Below are 16942 nucleotides of genomic sequence, written 5' to 3'. Positions count from 1 at the left end.
GACCCACAGGTTGAGAAAGGCTGAATTCTAATGGAAAGAGTTACACCTAAACTCCCAGCAGGACAGGCCAAACACTGATGCAATGCATTCTTGATTTCTTTTGTTTCAGCAGAACCTGCTGCAGATCCTGGCCATGAACCTCTGCTAAATTCCTGGAAGGAAGGAGGAGCAGAATTGCCTGGTGCTCTTGGTGCATCTGTTGGTGCCTCTTTATCAAGCTGCTCTTCCGGGAGAGACACGGCACGGCCCAAGTCCCTGGATCCGAGAGCCTGCCAAGAAGGCGTTTCGAAGCACTCGCATCCAAGCCTCACGCAAGGTTCGTAAACTCGGGAAGGAGGAGGTTTGGGATGAAGGAACGCATCTGTTCATTTGGGTGTGGTCTGTGATGCCTGTTCCACCATCGAAGAGCTCTTCCTGTCAGAAAGTCGTTTCTGTGATTGAGTCAGGGGGCGGGCTGGTGTGGGGCCTCCCTGGTCCTGAATGGGGCAACTGTGCCCCTGAAGGACCAGGTGTGCAGCCTGGGAGTCATTTTGTCTACCAGCTCCATCTGGTACGCAGGCTGAGACCTTGCCTGCCTGCTCATTGTCTCACCAGAGTGGTGCATGCTCTTGTTATCTCCTGCTTGGACTACTGCAATGCGCTCTACGTGGGGCTACCTTTGAAGGTGACCCGGAAATTGCAACTAATCCAGAATGCGGCAGCTAGACTGGGGACTGGGAGCGGCCGCCGAGACCATATAACACCGGTCCTGAAAGACCTACATTGGCTCCCGGTACGTTTCCGAGCACAATTCAAAGTGTTGGTGCTGACCTTTAAAGCCCTAAATGGCCTTGGTCCTGTATACCTGAAGGAGCATCTCCACCCCCATCGTTCTGCCCGGACACTGAGGTTCAGCTCCGAGGGCCTTCTGGTGGTTCCCTCCCTGCGAGAAGCCAAGTTACAGGGAACCAGGCAGAGGGCCTTCTTGGTAGTGGCACCTGCCCTGTTGGTCTAGTCTAGCTGCCACATTCTGGATTAGTTGCAATTTCTGGGACACCTTCAAAGGTAGCCCCACATAGAGTGCATTGCAATAGTCCAAGCGGGAGATAACCAGAGCATGCACCACTCTGGCGAGACAGTCTGTAGACAGGTCGGGTCTCATCTTTAAAAAGTTTAATTACAGAAAAAAGAAGAAAAGAAAACAACAACAAAATTAACAGAACATACATTACAATAAAAAGAAAAGAAAAAAACCACATAAAAACCAATACAATAGCAATAATAAAAAAAACACAGCTCCAATATTCCATTTCTGTATTCTAGTTTAATTATTTGTTTCAGCAAATTCTTTCCATCTTTCTCAATTCTTATTGGGTAATTTATCTTAACAGTCTAACCTATTAATTAACTCAACAAATCCTTTCCATCTTTCACTATATTCTATCGTTCAGTTTACCTTAATTTATTTTAACCTTATCTTACCATAAAATACCTTAAAGCTTAAAACTTAATACTTATTTATACATAGCTCCTTATATCATTTCTACTAAAGCCAAATAGTTACATTCTAACATTTTTCCTGATACTCATTAATTTTACACTAATTCCCAAAATACGTTAAAAAAAAAAAAACTTTCTTCCAATCCTCATCCAATGTCTCTTCTTCCTGGTCTCGGGTTATGTCAGTCCTTACCGTCCATTCCATCTAGTCCATCAACCTGGTAATCTTATGTCCGAGGCTCTTAAGTCTTTTCCATGTCCCAGGTAGGGTCTCATCCTGCGTACCAGGTGGAGCTGGTAGACAGCTGCCCTGGACACAGAATTGAGCTGCGCCTCCATGGACAGCTGTGAGTCCATTGGGTAGCCGATGAGTCTCAAACCCTCGAGGTGTTAGGCACCCAATTTCACCTTGGTGGTTTGTTGGGGGATGGTACTGGTAGTCTGAGATGGCCCTGATTCCTTATTTCTGTGCAAAGTTAAAATTGAAGCCATGGATGAGGAGCTGCCTGCCCCTAGCCTGGAAAACGCTGCTGCACGAGGAGGATCCAGCCCTTCAGTTGCTCCCTCCTGTCGTGTTTCCACCTGCCAGACTGAAGGAGGCCGGAGAAGGAGCCGGTCAGAGGCAAAGGACAGGAACTTCTTTGCAGTGGGTAAGCTGTGGAGTTTGTTTACTGATCCCTCCACTGAGTGGAGGACATGTTTCCTGTGGCCAAATCCTGCACCTGGTGAAAGGGGACGAGGTTAAATGGGCTCATAGCTCTAATGTTGTTAACTCTGGGTTTATCCACACTCGTGCTTCTTCTTTCCCCCCGGGGAAACTGCTCTTTAGCTCTCAGTCAGAGCAAACAGCAATTTGGGTTTTCTCTGGGTTGATGTCCGCTCCGATTTAGCGCTAAAGAGTGGGAAAGGAGGGGGGTGAGAGGGAAACTGTTTGGACGCGGCTTTCAGGTTTTCGAGTGACCGGCAGCCCACACTCCCTGAGCCTCTCCCAGATCTCAGAAGAGTGTCCCGGTCTCTTAGAGGCAGGAGACTAGATCTCAACGGGGGTAGGGGGGTCAGCAGGGGGCTCTTGCCATGGGACTCCCCCAGCGGAGAGACCTCGCTGAAGTTCAGGCAGCAGCCACTATGGAGAAATTATCTGAACACCTTGGCTTGAAGTGTGGATGCGAGCTTAATCTGTCATTTAAAAGGTTTTCCAAGCCTGTTTCAATGCTGTGTGGATGCGTGCAAGACTTCGCATCATCTGCACATGCATTTGTCCTCAAAGACAACACTTTAAGCTTGGTAATGGTTTTTAAAAATTCAGTTAAGTTTGTGATAACAGTTGAAATGCTCAGGCAGAGAAGTTTGCCAATCTTGAAGTTGGCACACAGGTTTAGGGGCACCCCTTCCCTTAAGTGGGGTATAGGGGGTCAATTCTGGAGTACAGTATGATCAAATTGTATGCGGAGGCTTGGTTCCATGGGTTCTGCCTATACGGAAAAGCATGCATCCATTGAACCTCCCCTTCACGAGCATCCTTACCCTTCCCGAACTGGTCTCTCCTGGTAAGCAAGGCCGGGTGCTTAAAAGCTCTTGTCCTGGTGGGAAAACCTTGCATGCATTCAATGCATTCAATTTCTTTCTTTCTTTTAAAAAGAATATTTATTAAAATTTTAAAGGTTACAAAGAGAAAAAGTAAAAATACCACATTAAACAAAAATAAAACAACACATCAAATTATAAAAAACAGAAAAATAAAATCCATTAAACAGAAACAAAAACGCAAAGAAAAATACAGCAAATCTTCTCATTACTTATCTTTCATTAGCTTATTTCCTTGACCTCCTCACACCTCCCTTTTTTGTATTCTAGATCAAATATCCATTTCAGCAAATCCTTTCCCTCCTTTAAAATTTTAGTCCTGTAAATTATCTTAATATGATGTAACTTTACTTTTCCTCCTTTCACCAATTAACAGTCAGTTATTCCCAAATCCTTTATATAATTCCTGCTAAAATCATATAATATTATTCCAACATCCTTCTAACAGTTATTAATTTTACAATGTTTCTGTAAATAGTCTTTAAATTTCTTCCAATCTTCCTCCACCTCAATGCATTCAATTTCAGCCTTCAAGGTTGCAATTGCACGTGTTAGAGGGAATTATAGGGACAGAACTACCTAAACGGTTTAGAAATTTATTATGTATGTTACTACAGCGGCAAGAATGTTACTTACCCCATAGTGGAAAGAAGCAGAAGTCCCAGCAAAGGAAGAATGGCTACAAAAACTAGTGGAGTGTGCAGAAATGGCGAAACTTACTGGAAGAATAAGAAATCGAGATAACAATTTTTAAAATGAAAGAATGGAAATGTTTTATTGAATATTTGCAGATAAATTATAAACAGATAAAAACATTGGCAGGACTATTGAAATAATCAGCAGTTTCATGAGAGTATATGTTTAAAGAAGATGAATAAATGAGCAAATTAAGTTAATTTGGATATGCAGAAGATATTAAAAATGAATTCAAGGAACTGCAGAAAGAGGGGGAAGTGAAGTCCTTAAATGTTAAAATATTGTAAAATTAGTGAAATGTATAAACCTGAAAAGCATACGAAATACATACAAAAAATAAATAAAAATTGTCCAGTAGCACCTTAGAGACCAACTAAGTTTGTTCTTGGTATAAGCTTTTGTGTGCATGCACACTTCTTAAAAAATAAATTGTGCAATTTCAACCAGCCAGCCTTCAAGGTTGAAATGGCGAGAGTTAGATGCGTGCAAGATGCGATTGTACAGTACCTTTAAATGGCAACAAATTTCCACTTGTGCCCTTTATTACGCGGTTTTTGCCACACCCACGTGAGAGCCATTGCCAGCCATGAGGATTTGCTGATACCGCAGACTGTTTCTTCTCCCGGTGTGTTTCCGGCTTCTGGCTTAGCTTTTGCGTTTTCCTTTTTTGGGGAAAAGTTAAAGTGGAAGCGAGGAGCAGCAGCCCTTCACTTCAGTACCCACACAGACCTGATCATCCTCTCAGTCCGTGTGGAGCCCCAGACAAGGAGGGGGCGGCCGAGGAGACCAGAGTCCTGGGCATCAAAAGTAAGACTCCTCTTGCTGACTTTGCAGGGTGGGGGGGTGGGGTTTTTTTTTTTTCAAAGGTGAGGGGGTTGTCTTTATCTAGCGCCTTCTGGCCATTTGAGCCATTCAGAAGACTTTGGATACGATCCACCAACTATTGATAACAGATGTGTTGTGTCCGATGAAATTAGGAAGAAGGTCATAGCTCAGAGGAAGAGTATTTCTCCAGTAGGAAGCAGCCGTATGCCTAATTATAGAATGATAGACCTGCAGAGTTTGAAGGGGACTCTAAGGGTCCTATAGTTGAACCCCCTGCAATGCAGGAATCTCATCTGAAGCATCCATGACAGATGGCCATCCAGCCTCTGTTTTCAAAACCTCTGCAGAAAGAGAGTCCACCAATTTCTGAAGGAGCCCCTTCCACTGTCAAACAGTTCTCGCTGTCATAAAGCTCTTTCTGGTGTCTTCCAGAATCCCCTTCTCATTTGAATTCATTGGTCGGGGTGACCGCCCCCTCCGGAGCAGCAGAAAACAAGCTTGCTCCATCTTCCATGCGACAGTCTTTCAGATATTTGAAGGTGGCTAATGTATCACATCTCAGTCTCCTCTAGGCTAAACGTCCCCAGCTCCTTCAGCCGTTCCTCATCAGGCTCGTTTTCCAGACCCTTGACCATCTTGGTTTCCCTCCTCTGCGCGCCTTCCAGCTTGTCAACATCCTTCTCAAATTGTGGTGCCCAGAACTGGACATATGACTCCAGGTGTGGTCTGGCCAAGGCAGAACAGAGAGGAACTATGACTTCCTTGGATCGGGGCACTAGACCTCTCTTGATGCAGCCTAGAATAACCTTAGCTCTTTTTTTTTTGTGTGTGCTGCTACTGCATCACACAGTTGATTCATGTCAAGCTTGCGATCCACCAAGGCCCCGAGATCCTTTTCCAGGTGTCCCCCATCCTATATTTGTGCATCTGGTTCTTCCTGCCTAAGTGCAGAACCTTACATTTGTCCCAAAATGAAACTCATTTTGTTAGCTTGCGCCCAGTTCTCCAATCTGTTAAGGTCATATTGAATTCTGATTCTGTCTTCTGTGGCATTAGCTACCCCTCCCAGTTTGGTGTCATCTGCAAATATGACGAGCATCCCCTCAATTCCTTCATCCAAGTCATTTATAAAGACATTAAGCAAGAACTTGCCCAGGACAGAACCCTTCGGCACCCCACTTGTCACTTTTTTCCAGGATGACGAGGAACCATTAATGAGTACTCTGGGTTTCGTCAGTCAACCAGCTACATATCCACCTAACAGTCGAGGTGAATCAGTTCAGCCCACATTTTGTGGGATATACAGCTGTCAGTCAAGTTCAACATTCTGAGAGGACTAACTGCTTCTATGTGGCAGGCAGTTTTGTTGGTTGGTCAGTTGCTGCAAGGAGTGTTAACTGGTAATTGCTCAGAGTCTTCTCATGACTCACTACTATCTACTATACAGTTTATCTGTTATGTAACCTAAGCCTGTCTTCAGGGACAACTCTAAACCTGAATGAATCTGAATGTAAAGTAGTTTATGTTAATATGATTCAGATTCATGTGTGTTTTCTTTAAGAGGGACAGAAAGGGATTATCAACCAGGAAGGTATCATTATTGATGGGACTCAAACGAGTTAGCAACCCGTTTGTCGCTGCATAAACTCAAACGGGATCGTTTAAACTCTGCTAAATTATATAAATGTTCCTACACATTTTTCCAGCTTCCTCATGAGCATATCATGAGGGACTTTGTCAAAAGCCTTACTGAACTCAAGATACACTACATCCAGAGCATTCCCCTGATCCACCAAGCTTAACCCTGTCAAAGCAGATATTCTGCCACTGAGCTATGGCCCTTCTCAAAGGGCCTTCAGGAGTGTGAATGTATGTTTGGATATGTTCCTCCCAAAGGAATTAATTTGTATATGGTTTTCCTTGGAGTACTGGGAATTCTCCGGCAGGGTGGGAGGTGGGGGGAGATGAGGGCTGGCTCCACTTTGACCTTGCCCCCCCCTGCTTCTTTGCAACAGTTAAAATGGAAGAACCATCTGAGGACCTTGTGCAAGACCTGAAGGAAGTCCCCGAGGAGGAGCGAGACCTGACACCTGGCCTCCCCGAAGGATCCCTCTCTCAAAGCAGCCCAGAGACAGGGGTGGACCTGGGGATGTGGGTCCCATATTCGGAGGGTGAGGCAGAGTCCAGACAGGGTGGGGCGGAGGGACTGGTTGGTTCAGAAAACATGGGGCGGGAGGGAATTTGAAGAGAGGAATGACGCACATGCAGCGACTGGAGAAGGCAGAAGAGATCTACAGTTGTCCACACTTAGCCAGGTCCTGTGTTCCATCAAGGGGGCTGCTCCTGGCCTGCCTGGGGGGCTCGCTCCCCAGTTACCTGGAGCAGGTGGGTTAAAGGTGGGTGTGTCGGATCTGCAGCTCCCCATGCCAGATTCTTCCCAGGATGTGGGGCAATGGGAAGGGCCTCCGGGTACCCTGTTACTTCCCATTGGGGGACGGGGACTCCTGGCTCTGCTGCGTGGGGAGCATTGCAGGGGGTTGGGATAGATGACCCCTGGGGGTCCCTTCCGACTCTCCAATCCTGCAATTCGTCCCTCGTTTCCAACGCAGCCTGGAGCCCAGTGACCAGTCCTCTCCATGGGCTCCTGAACTGCCTGAAGGACATCCCTGACCCAAGGCCTCAGGTCTCCCAAGCTGTGGCTGGAAAAAGAGGAGGGAGGAGGAAAAGAGCGAAGGAAAGGAGGAAAGAGAGGAAGATTAGGTACGCCCTCTGGGTGGTGGGCGAGGGTGAGAGAGGCAGGGAGCCCCTCAAGCCTTAGAAATGGACCTGGGACCCATTTTTTAAAAGCACCAGATTGACTCTGTTTTCTTCTTCCCTGCAGAACCACGCAGCGATGCGGCCGCAGCAGAGAGGGCAGAGCAAGGCAGCTCCCCAGAGCAACACCCCTCCATCGCTTGCCCTCTGTGGTAAGGAGGCGGGAATTGGTTTGCGCTCTCTCTTTGCGGTCTGGAGTTGCCAGGGGAACTACAACCCCCATCAGCCCCCAACCAACACAGTCACCTTTATTTTTAGTTATTTTGTAAAGGTTGTACACCCCTCGGCTGCAAGAAAACCAACCATCTTGAAGTGGTTTACAGAAGAAAAAGAAAAAATGATCCCTGACCCAAATTGACGAGTAATTTCAGATTTTCGGAAAGTTAAATAACAGGAGGCTAAAAACATATTAGAACTCGTGCCATCTTTCTTTCAGGAGCGCCTGTAACTGCCAGTTCCTCCAATGGAAGCTGCTGAGTGGGTGTTTATGAGGTAAAGGGATCTTGTAGGCAAGCTGGTCCCAAGTTATTAAGGTCTTCATAAACCAATAGTATATTTACTAATATGGTGCTGTGGCTGATGGGATTTGTAGTCCAGAACTTGTAGAGGCCGCCAGGTTGGGGAAAGGCACCCCCACTCATTCGGTGAGGATCAGTGATGGTCGCCCGAACAGAGACTGATGGCCTCCTGTTTTCATTCCAACAGACCCTCTTCCAGAGAGTTTTCTCCCTCGAGGGCCGGAGACCTTCCTTGGTGAATCGCCTGCCAAACACCCTCGCCTGTCTCCGGTGTGCGCCAGCAGCCACCGGGGTTCAGACACAGAATGGCGGAAATCCAAGGCGTCACGAGAAGGTCAGGGGGCGGCTTGCTCCATCGGTTCGCCATTCCCTCCTTGGCGTTTCCTTAGCCTCTCCTAACTGGCAGCCGTGAAAAAAAGGCAGATTCCACTCTGTGGATCGTTAGGAAAGGGATTGAAAATAGAGCGGCCGATATCTAAATCTATGGTGCAACCACATTTGAAAAACCTGTGTGTGTCTGCTCAGAAAGGATATAGAAAGGGGAAGTTTCAGAAAAGGGGTGGCAAAAAGAAAGGGTGCAGCATTTGGACTTTTTAGTTTAGCAGAAAGGCAAGGGAGAGGAAACACAATGGAAGTTTATAAAATTAGGCACAGCCTGGAGAACAGCAGACAGAGAAGTGTTTTCTTCCTCTCTCATAAACAATAGAACTTGTGGACGTCCCGTGGAACAAATGTTGGAAGATTCGGGACGGGTGAAAGAAGCAGAGTTAAAGTGTGGAACTCCCTGCCACAGGAGGCAGTGACTGCCACCAGCTCGGATGGCTTCCAAAGAGGATTAGACCAATTCATGGAGGAGGAGAGGGCTCTCAGTGGCTACTAGCCGGAGTGGCCATTCTCTGTGGCCACGGTTGGACAATGCTTCCAAATACCGGTAGCAAAAACCATAGGAGAGGAGAGTGTTGCTCTTGTGTTCGAATCCTACTTGCAGATTTCCTGCAGGCATCCGTTTGGTTTTGTTCTTAAAATTCTTCAGAAAATTTTGTGCTTCTTATATTATAATTTTATGTCGTGAGCCTGCCCTGAGATCTATGGGTGAAAGGCTGAATTGAATAAATAATAACCATCTGGTTGACCACTGTAAGAAGAGGGTGCCAGACTAGACAGGCCACTGGCCTGGTCCAGCAGACTCTTTTGATGTTCTTACTGAGCTTCAGGCCTTCTAGTTTAGGAGCTGGCTTACTGTTCTCTCCCTCCTTCCCCACCCTCAGGACTCAGGACCCCCTTGCAAGGCCTGGAGAGGTGTCTGAAGGAGGTCCCCACTGGCGCCCACAGCCAGCCCTGTTCGCCGACCGTCAGCTCCTCCATCGGCAGCTCCCCAGACAGGCTCCCCCGGCAGACTCCCGTGACCGGGAAGTGGGCGAGGAAGGAGGAAGGTGAGACTCAGCTGAGTGATGTTGCCGGGAGCCGCTGAGGCTGGGCAGTTGTGGTCGTGGCCAGATCACCCACCAACAACGCCATCATTTCCCTTGGGCAGAATATTTGATCTCTGTCCTGAGCCAGCTTTGCTTCCTCTCGTTTCCGCAGGGCTCAGTCGGAACGGCACCCCTCTGCAGGGGCTCGAAAGGTGTCTGAAGGAGCTCCCCCTGAGCTCGCCCAGCCAGCCCTCTTCGCCAGCCGTCAGCAGCTCCCCAGACAGGCTCCACCGGTGGACCCCGGAGGCAGGGAGGTGGATGAGGAGGGAGGAAGGTGAGTGGCGAGCATCAGGGTTGGAGTCTGGATGGAAACCTCCAGTCTGAAATGTCGAAGAATACCTTCGCTGCTGAAACGTTGGGAGCCCCATCAGTTTTGGCATTCCGTTGGCCTCTGAAGACTCAAGCATTCCCCTCATGTCGACTCTCTTTCTTTGATCGTTGTTCTATTTCAGTGGTTCCCAAACTTTTTTGGGGCGGGGCTTTCTCCTTGGTTCCATCAGCTCATCCCCAGCTTCCCTGCCCTACAAAAAAAGCGTTGTTCAGAACAGTGGCTTGCATGACCCCCGCTAAGGGCGACAATAATACATAGAAATGGGATGAATTGCACATTTATTCAGAATCCAGTTAAAACAGTTTAGTTTCTTTAATTCAGCAAAATTAAGTGCACTTGATCCAGCAATGCCAGCTTTTTATAATCCGATAGTCATTTACATATCCAGTGCCCCAATACCCCCTAGGCAATCCTGCCCACCCCAGGGTAAACAACTATATGACTATTATAAGACAGCTGAAGGTAGCCCTGCATTGTTTTCCCATTTGACTGGATTGCCCCAACCACTCTGTTTGGCTTCCAACAGATAGAAAAAACATTATTATTATTATTATTATTATTATTATTATTATTATTTGAGTTTATATACTGCCCTATACCCGGAAGTCTCAGGGCAGTTCACAGAAAAGATCACAACATATATAATCAATAAAAACAGCAACCCATTAACAACCCCCCCCCCCCAATAATAGAACATCAAACATTAAAAACTTCCCTATACGGGGCTGCCTTCAGAAACAATAATAATTTTTGATGTTTTAGGGAACCGCTAATCTGTTTTAATTGTTACACTGTTTTAATGTACTTGTACATTGTATATTTTAATTATGCATGTTTCAAACCTGTTGTTTTACTGTAATTTTTTATTCCATGTAGCTGTGTTTCTGCAATCGGTTTGAGTGTCATTTTGTTGTTGTCCTTTCTTAAGATACTATCTCTGCCTTGCATGGGGTTGGTCTAGATGACTCTATGATCCCTTCCAACTCCGTGATTCCATGATTCCTTGACTGTTTTGGTATTTCTTCTTGGAATGAAAGTTGGTACCTAGATGATAAATTAATAGCAGCATGGTACAGTTGTGTAGCCGACAGCTTTGCATGCCCTTTCTCGGTAGGACCCAGCCGGAACAGCACCCCCTTGCAAGGCCTGGAGCGGTGCCTGAGGGAGCTGCCCCAAAACACCCCCAGCCAGCCGTGGTCGCCGGCCGTCAGCTCCTCCATCAGCAGCTCCCCAGACAGGCTGCACAGGTGGACCCCGGAGCCAGGGAGGTGGACCCGGAAGGAGGAAGGTGAGGCGGTAAAAGGAACAGCGCAGAGTTAAACTGTGGAACTCCCTGCCACAGGAGGCAGAGATGGCCACCGACCTGGATAGCTTTAAAAGAGGGCTGGGCATACAGTATCCGACCAGATGCCAGTGGCAAATCCGCAAGCGGGATCTGAGCAAAAGAGCAACTCCCCCCTTCCTTTGGTTTCCAGCAGCTGGTATTCAGAAGCATTGCTCTCTCCGGAGGTTGAGCAGTAGCCATTGTGGCTGGGAGCCCTCCATAGCCCTCTCCTCCTCCGCGAATTTGTCCAATCCCCCTTTAAAGCCATTGAGGTTGGTGGCCGATCCCTGCCTCCAGTGTGAGGGAGTTCCACAGCTCAACTATGCACCGATTATGCATGGAGAGATTCACAATATGACAAATTATTACCGGCGTATTTTAAATAAGCCACACAAAGAATAAAAGATAAGTCATAAAACCAAAAGAATCAAGATTTTCTTCTTTTTCTAAATGTGCCCGATGCCCCTGCTGAAAAAACGGTTCTGTTTCGCATCTGTAGCCCACTTAGACCTGATCTGCAATCCCAGAAATAAAAGGTTGCTGTCTGCTCTCCTTTTGCAACTCAAGTGCAGCGAAGTTGAGAGAGCAGGTTATTGGGAGCTAGTGAGCAAACCCAGAAGAATGCCTCTTTTCTTCCTCTGTCACCATAGGTCTCAGCCGAAACGGCACCCCCTTGCAAATGGTGCTGGAGGGCTACTCAAAGGAGCTCCCTGGTGCCCCAAGCGGCCACTTCTTCCGCTCTGTGGCCAGCAGCTCTTCCGACGGACAAGGGAAATTGGGTGCGGGAGAGAGTCCCGCGAAGGAGGCAGGTAAGACGAGGCTCAGCTCCTCAGTCATCCCCACCCATAAATGATTTTGCACCATTCCATATACAGCTTGCCGGGTCTTTTTTCCCATCGTGATTCCTGCGTTGCAGCGGGTTGGGCTAGATGGCCCCTGGGGTACCCCTTCCAACTCTGCCATTCTATGATTTTGTGTACAGTGGTGCCCCGCAAGACGAATGCCTTGCAAGACGGAAAACCCACTAGACGAAAGGGTTTTCCATTTTGGAGGTGCTTCGCAAAACGAATTTCCTATGGGCTTGCTTCACAAGACGAAAATGTCTTGCGAGTTCCTGCGGGTTTTTTTCCCCTTTCCCCCCCTTTTTGTAAGCCGCTAAGCCGCTTATCAGCTGATCCGCTAAGCTGCTTATCATCTGATCCGCTAAGCTGCTAAGCCGCTTATCAGCTGATCCGCTAAGCCGCTAATAGCGCTAAGCCGCTAATAGGGTTGCTTCGCAGAACGGATTCTTTTCGTCTTGCGAGGCACCACTGTATATAACAGATTTTGCCTGGTTTTCACTTGCTACTCGCCCTTCTCTTCCTTCAGGGATCCCACCCCTTCAAGGCCTGGAGAAGTGCTTGAAAGAGATCCCGCTGGGTGGGGTTCCTTGTCCAAACGCCATTCCTACGGGAAGCGACTTCTCTGCCCAGAAGCAGAGGAGGACGGAGGCGTCTTTGCGGAGGCTGTGGGACAGAGGTAAGGAAAGGAGCAGGGAGGAAACTGCGGGGCTGGGGAGAACATTGGGGAATGTGACGTTAAAAAAATAATATTTTATTATCTTTAGTTTTGTATGTTTCAATCATTTTACAATCATTTTAACATTTCAAAACTTGACTTCCTTCCCCCTCCTTTACTTTTTGTATTTTCTGCGTATTCCAAATTAATTTACTCGTGTGACGTTAGGGTGTGGGAATTCATTTTAGTATAATTTAGTTTTGCTTGGTGAGTAAAATGTGTGTAAAATTGCATAGAAGATATTAAAATGATTGCCAAGTAATTACAGCAGTATTGTTATTGTTATTATTATTATTTGCATTCTCAGAAGGTAAATCTAAATTTTTTTGGTTTTCCAAAAGCAGTTTATGTGCTTCTCCATCCAATGTAAATTTACCAAGCTAAATGTCATCTAATCCCAGAAATAATAGCAGATTTGAATTCCTCACACCCAAAAACATATTTTAAAGGTCCCTCACCGAAGAAATTTGCAAGAATTAAGTTTCACCCTTAATGACACTCCCTTTCATGACACGGTCCTCTATCCATCACCCACCCTAATCTCTCCAGATTTGTTCAGAATAAGAGCCTGGCCTGCTGGATCCGGTCAGTCTTCCATGTGGTCCAGCATCTGGTCGCTCACCTGAGGACAGGATCCTGGACTAGATGGGCCACTGGTCTGATCCAGCACCCAGTCTCTTGTTCTGTTCCTGCTTATGATTCTCAGCCACTGATTTTCAGAGGCAGGATGTAGCCATTTTGTTCAGTAGCCATCGATGGGCACATTTAAATACCAGAGGAGGAACCACAAGATGTTTTAGGGCAGGGGTCAGCAAACCTTTTCAGCAGGGGGCCGGTCGACTGTCCGTCAGACCTTGTGAGGGGCTGGACTATATTTTGGAAAGAAAAAAAATGAACGAATCGCTATGCCCTACAAATAACCGAGAGATGCATTTTAAATAAAAGGACACAGTCTATTCGTGTAAAAACACGCTGATTCCAGGACCGTCCATGGGCCAGGTTGAGAGGGCGATTGGGCCGGATCCGGCCCCTGGGCCTTAGGTTTAGTACAGTGATGTCCAAACTTTTTTCAAAGAGGGCCGGATTTGATGAAGTGAAGGGCCGTAGGGGCCAACCAAAGGATTGAAGTTGTTGAGCTTTTTTTGTGATTTTACCCCAAAGTTGTTGAAGTTGTTGATTTTACCCCAGGAAATAATTAAAAATAATTAAACCGACCAGCGGACTGGATTAAGTCCCTGGTTTAGTAGGAGTACTTTGGTTTGGTGTAGGTTGGGAGATAGGGAATGAGAGGAGAGAGAGCATCCAATCTGAGGAAAATATCCCAAGCTAGAGAAAGGAGTCTCTGAGCTTAGGGTGAAGGACAATGTGTGGTGTCCTGTGAGAGTAATAGGCCAGGAATTAAGTACAGTGGTGCCCCGCAAGATGAACGCCTCGCAAGACGGAAAACCCGCTAGACGAAAGCGTTTTCCGTTTTGGAGGTGCTTCGCAAAACAAATTTCCCTATGGGCTTGCTTCGCAAGACGAAAATGTCTTGCGAGTTCCTGCGGTCCCCCCCCCCTTTTTCTAAGCCGCTTATCTGCTTATCCGCTAATAGCGCTAATCCGCTAAGCCGTCAATGGGCTTGCTTCGCAAGACGAAAAAACCGCTAGACGAAGAGAATCGCGGAACGGACTCTTTTCGTCTTGCGAGGCACCACTGTAAGAGTCTGAGGCCGAGACAGGAGAAGTAGAAGCTGTGAGAATACAGTCTATTTAGGTCTCATTCTGGTCAGGAGGGGAGAGATTCTTCTACGAAAAGAGAAGACTCCCCAAACCACGGATCCCTTGGGTCTCTTACTTGGAGTACCTCAGGAGTAGGGCTGTCTAAGGGGGGTGCAACTGACAGAAAGTACCCCCTTGTTCAGAACCAAAGTATTAAGTGTGAAACAACTGAAAAAAAACTTGAAGTGAAATAGCTTTGCAAACAAGTATCCTAAGTTTTATCCACCTGTATTGTAAACTTCTTGTTTCTTTGAACAAATCCTGCCTGAGACGCCTAATGACTAAGTTTTACCACAAATGAGTGTGTAACTGACAGGAAGTGCCGCCTGGTTTAAAAGCCCAAAATTTTAAGCGGCACCAGCAGTGCAACAACTGAGAAAGAACTGAATGAAATAACATCATAATCTGAAGTATCCTTTACCCATGTTTTACCCATGTGGGTTATAAAAACTACCTTTGTTAAATAAAACCTTTGTTGTTTATTTGATCAAATCCTGCCTGAGACTCCAAATTATTGAGTTTGCCCTCACACAAGTCCCCCACAAAATAATCTGGGGTAGTTTGTGGAAATTTGTGGAATTGTGGGTGCACTATATTTAAGTGAGGGTAGGCCCAATGGCGACAGGGGGGAATTGCTGTTGCCCTGTCGCATATTAATTGGCGGCAGTGCCGTAATACGAAGTTAAAACTCACACAGAAACGTGCCCACAGATACAGAACAACCAGCTTCATAAAGTATTGAGGATATTTTTTTAAAGGAGAATAAAATTCTGTCAGAAAATGACCAGCAAACGCCAAGCCAAAGAGAGTTGGGATGACCCAGTACAGAGAGAGGAGAATCTTTTTTTTTTAAAAAAAAATAATAATTTTTATTAACTGGCCAATCAAATCAAATCAAATCACATTACATAAATTCCGAATTACAAAGCTGAATTTTAAATTTTGTTGAGGGGACCCATATTTCAAGATCCGAAGGGGGATTCTGATCATCTTCTTGCTACTGCGTTAATGTCCAAATCAGTCCAAACAAAGTTCATAATTCTATCCAGTCTTATCTTGCTGTTTCCACATCACATCTTGTTCATATATTTTCTCTTTTTTCTTTATGATCTCTTCTGATAGTCCCCTTAAGCCGATAAACACCAGTAATAATCCTGTGTGAATTTTTCTGTTCTTGCATCTGAGGAGAATCTTATTACTGAATTAGAAATGAGGATAAGATTAGAATTGGCTAAAGCTGAAGCAGAGAAAGAAAAACATAAAGTTGAAGCATTCATAAAGTTGAAGCATTCACTTAGGACAGATACAGGCTGGTGGAGATATGGCAGAGAGAGAGAGAGAGAGAGAGCAGATTAGTTTATGAGGAGAAAAAAGAAAGAGATGCCAGATTAGCCCAAGAATACGGAGAAAGGGAGGCCAAGATGGCCCATGAAAAAGACATGTTTCTTTTAAAAATGGAGGAAATCAAGCTGAGAGCAGAACTGCTGCAACCAGAGTTGGGGGGTGGAGATTTTACCTCAGCGAATATAAAGAGATTTCCAAAGTATGTCAAAGGTGATGATGTACAGGAATTCCTGTTTAGTTTTGAACACTCACTGTAAAGACTTAAATATTCCTGAGGAAAACTGGATGCTGTATTTAAGCCCGCAGATATGTGGAACTTTGAGTGAAATATATTCAGATTTAAGAGAAGATGAAACCTCTGATGACCTCATATTTAAAGAAAGAGTGAAAATGCCCTTTGGGCTGGCTGCAAAGCCGAACAAAGCCGAAAAGCCTTTCGGTACATGAAGAGAAAACCAGGAGAGACTTAGGCCCAACTGGGTGGCCGTATTGATAAAGCTCTGGACAGATGGGTGGAAGGAAGTAAAATTAAAACCGTTGATAAGCTTAAACAGCTGATCAGTTTTGAGTGATTTTATAGACAGCTTCCTGCACATTCACGCTGGCTCCTTAAAGATGAAAAATGGAAAACAGTAACTGAAGTCTCTACCTTGGTAGATGAAATCGAAGGAGACTTAGGGGGAGCAGTAATACCCAGTCCCTTCAAGAAAAGTAATGATTGGGAACCCAGAGAGAAAGTTGGGGCTCAGAACGACAACCCCGAAAGGCGGGCTGCCCCTACACAATACAAACTTAAAGGAGTAGTTTGTTACAACTGTCAGGAGGCTTGAAAGCTACAACCAGTGTTTATTGTTGTAAGCAGTAATAAACACATAGATTACTATATACAGATGCAGAGAGTTAACAGCTTGTACATTCTCTTGACTAACTGCCATTTCTAATCCTTCTTTCTCTAACTACACAGACAGACTCTCTGAACGCAGGCATATCTTTTATAGCTGCTCTGTTACACTGATTGGCTGAGCTCAGCCAATCCTTATCTTACACCTACTGTTAACCAATCAACAGGCAGACTCTGGGCAGACTACCAAATATCCCTCACAAGGGTCACATCAGAACACATTGTCCCCAACTAGAGAAAACATTTGGGGACCCAACCTGCCCAGCAAAGTCAAACTTTTCCATCGCAGGAGCCAATGTAGGTCTTTCAAGACCGGTGTTATAGTCCCAAAACAGCC

At 46.0% G+C, this 16942-nt stretch overlaps 3 protein-coding genes and 2 long non-coding RNA genes across 13 annotated transcripts in view; 3 read left to right on the top strand and 2 right to left on the bottom strand.

Moving 5' to 3' along the window:
• Window positions 1–16942, top strand: part of LOC310827680 (uncharacterized protein) — a 919426-nt gene that overhangs the window by 69503 nt on the left and 832981 nt on the right. The window lies entirely within an intron of this gene.
• The window catches only part of LOC310827821 (erythroblast NAD(P)(+)--arginine ADP-ribosyltransferase-like), an 840324-nt gene that overhangs the window by 151663 nt on the left and 671719 nt on the right, over window positions 1–16942 (top strand). The gene's annotated exons all lie outside the window — the stretch shown is intronic.
• The window catches only part of KRBA1 (KRAB-A domain containing 1), a 57325-nt gene that overhangs the window by 26798 nt on the left and 13585 nt on the right, over window positions 1–16942 (top strand). For 7 of the 9 annotated variants that reach the window (XM_083703933.1, XM_083703931.1, XM_083703937.1 and 4 more), the window contains 7 exons: window positions 110–316; window positions 1956–2129; window positions 4438–4566; window positions 6600–6755; window positions 10834–11007; window positions 11694–11852; window positions 12412–12561. In XM_083703933.1, coding sequence (XP_083560059.1) covers window positions 110–316; window positions 1956–2129; window positions 4438–4566; window positions 6600–6755; window positions 10834–11007; window positions 11694–11852; window positions 12412–12561 — 1149 coding nt within the window. The remainder of the gene's footprint in view (window positions 1–109; window positions 317–1955; window positions 2130–4437; window positions 4567–6599; window positions 6756–10833; window positions 11008–11693; window positions 11853–12411; window positions 12562–16942) is intronic. The other 2 variants (XM_083703930.1, XM_083703934.1) reach the window with 2 other exon arrangements.
• On the bottom strand, window positions 7641–9305 carry LOC310827901. Its single transcript, XR_014556541.1, has 2 exons — window positions 9195–9305; window positions 7641–8266 (listed from the first exon to the last, which is right to left on the bottom strand). It is a non-coding gene; the product is annotated as an uncharacterized lncRNA (long non-coding RNA).
• Window positions 10342–16921, bottom strand: LOC310827897. Its single transcript, XR_014556537.1, has 3 exons — window positions 16354–16921; window positions 12385–12593; window positions 10342–10763 (listed from the first exon to the last, which is right to left on the bottom strand). It is a non-coding gene; the product is annotated as an uncharacterized lncRNA (long non-coding RNA).

This window comes from Podarcis gaigeae (genome assembly GCF_964106915.1).
Source record: "Podarcis gaigeae genome assembly, chromosome: 12".
In the NCBI taxonomy this organism is placed as follows: domain Eukaryota; kingdom Metazoa; phylum Chordata; class Lepidosauria; order Squamata; family Lacertidae; genus Podarcis; species Podarcis gaigeae.
Note: the sequence above shows the minus strand (reverse complement) of the source record. Positions and strands in the feature narration are given on the sequence as shown.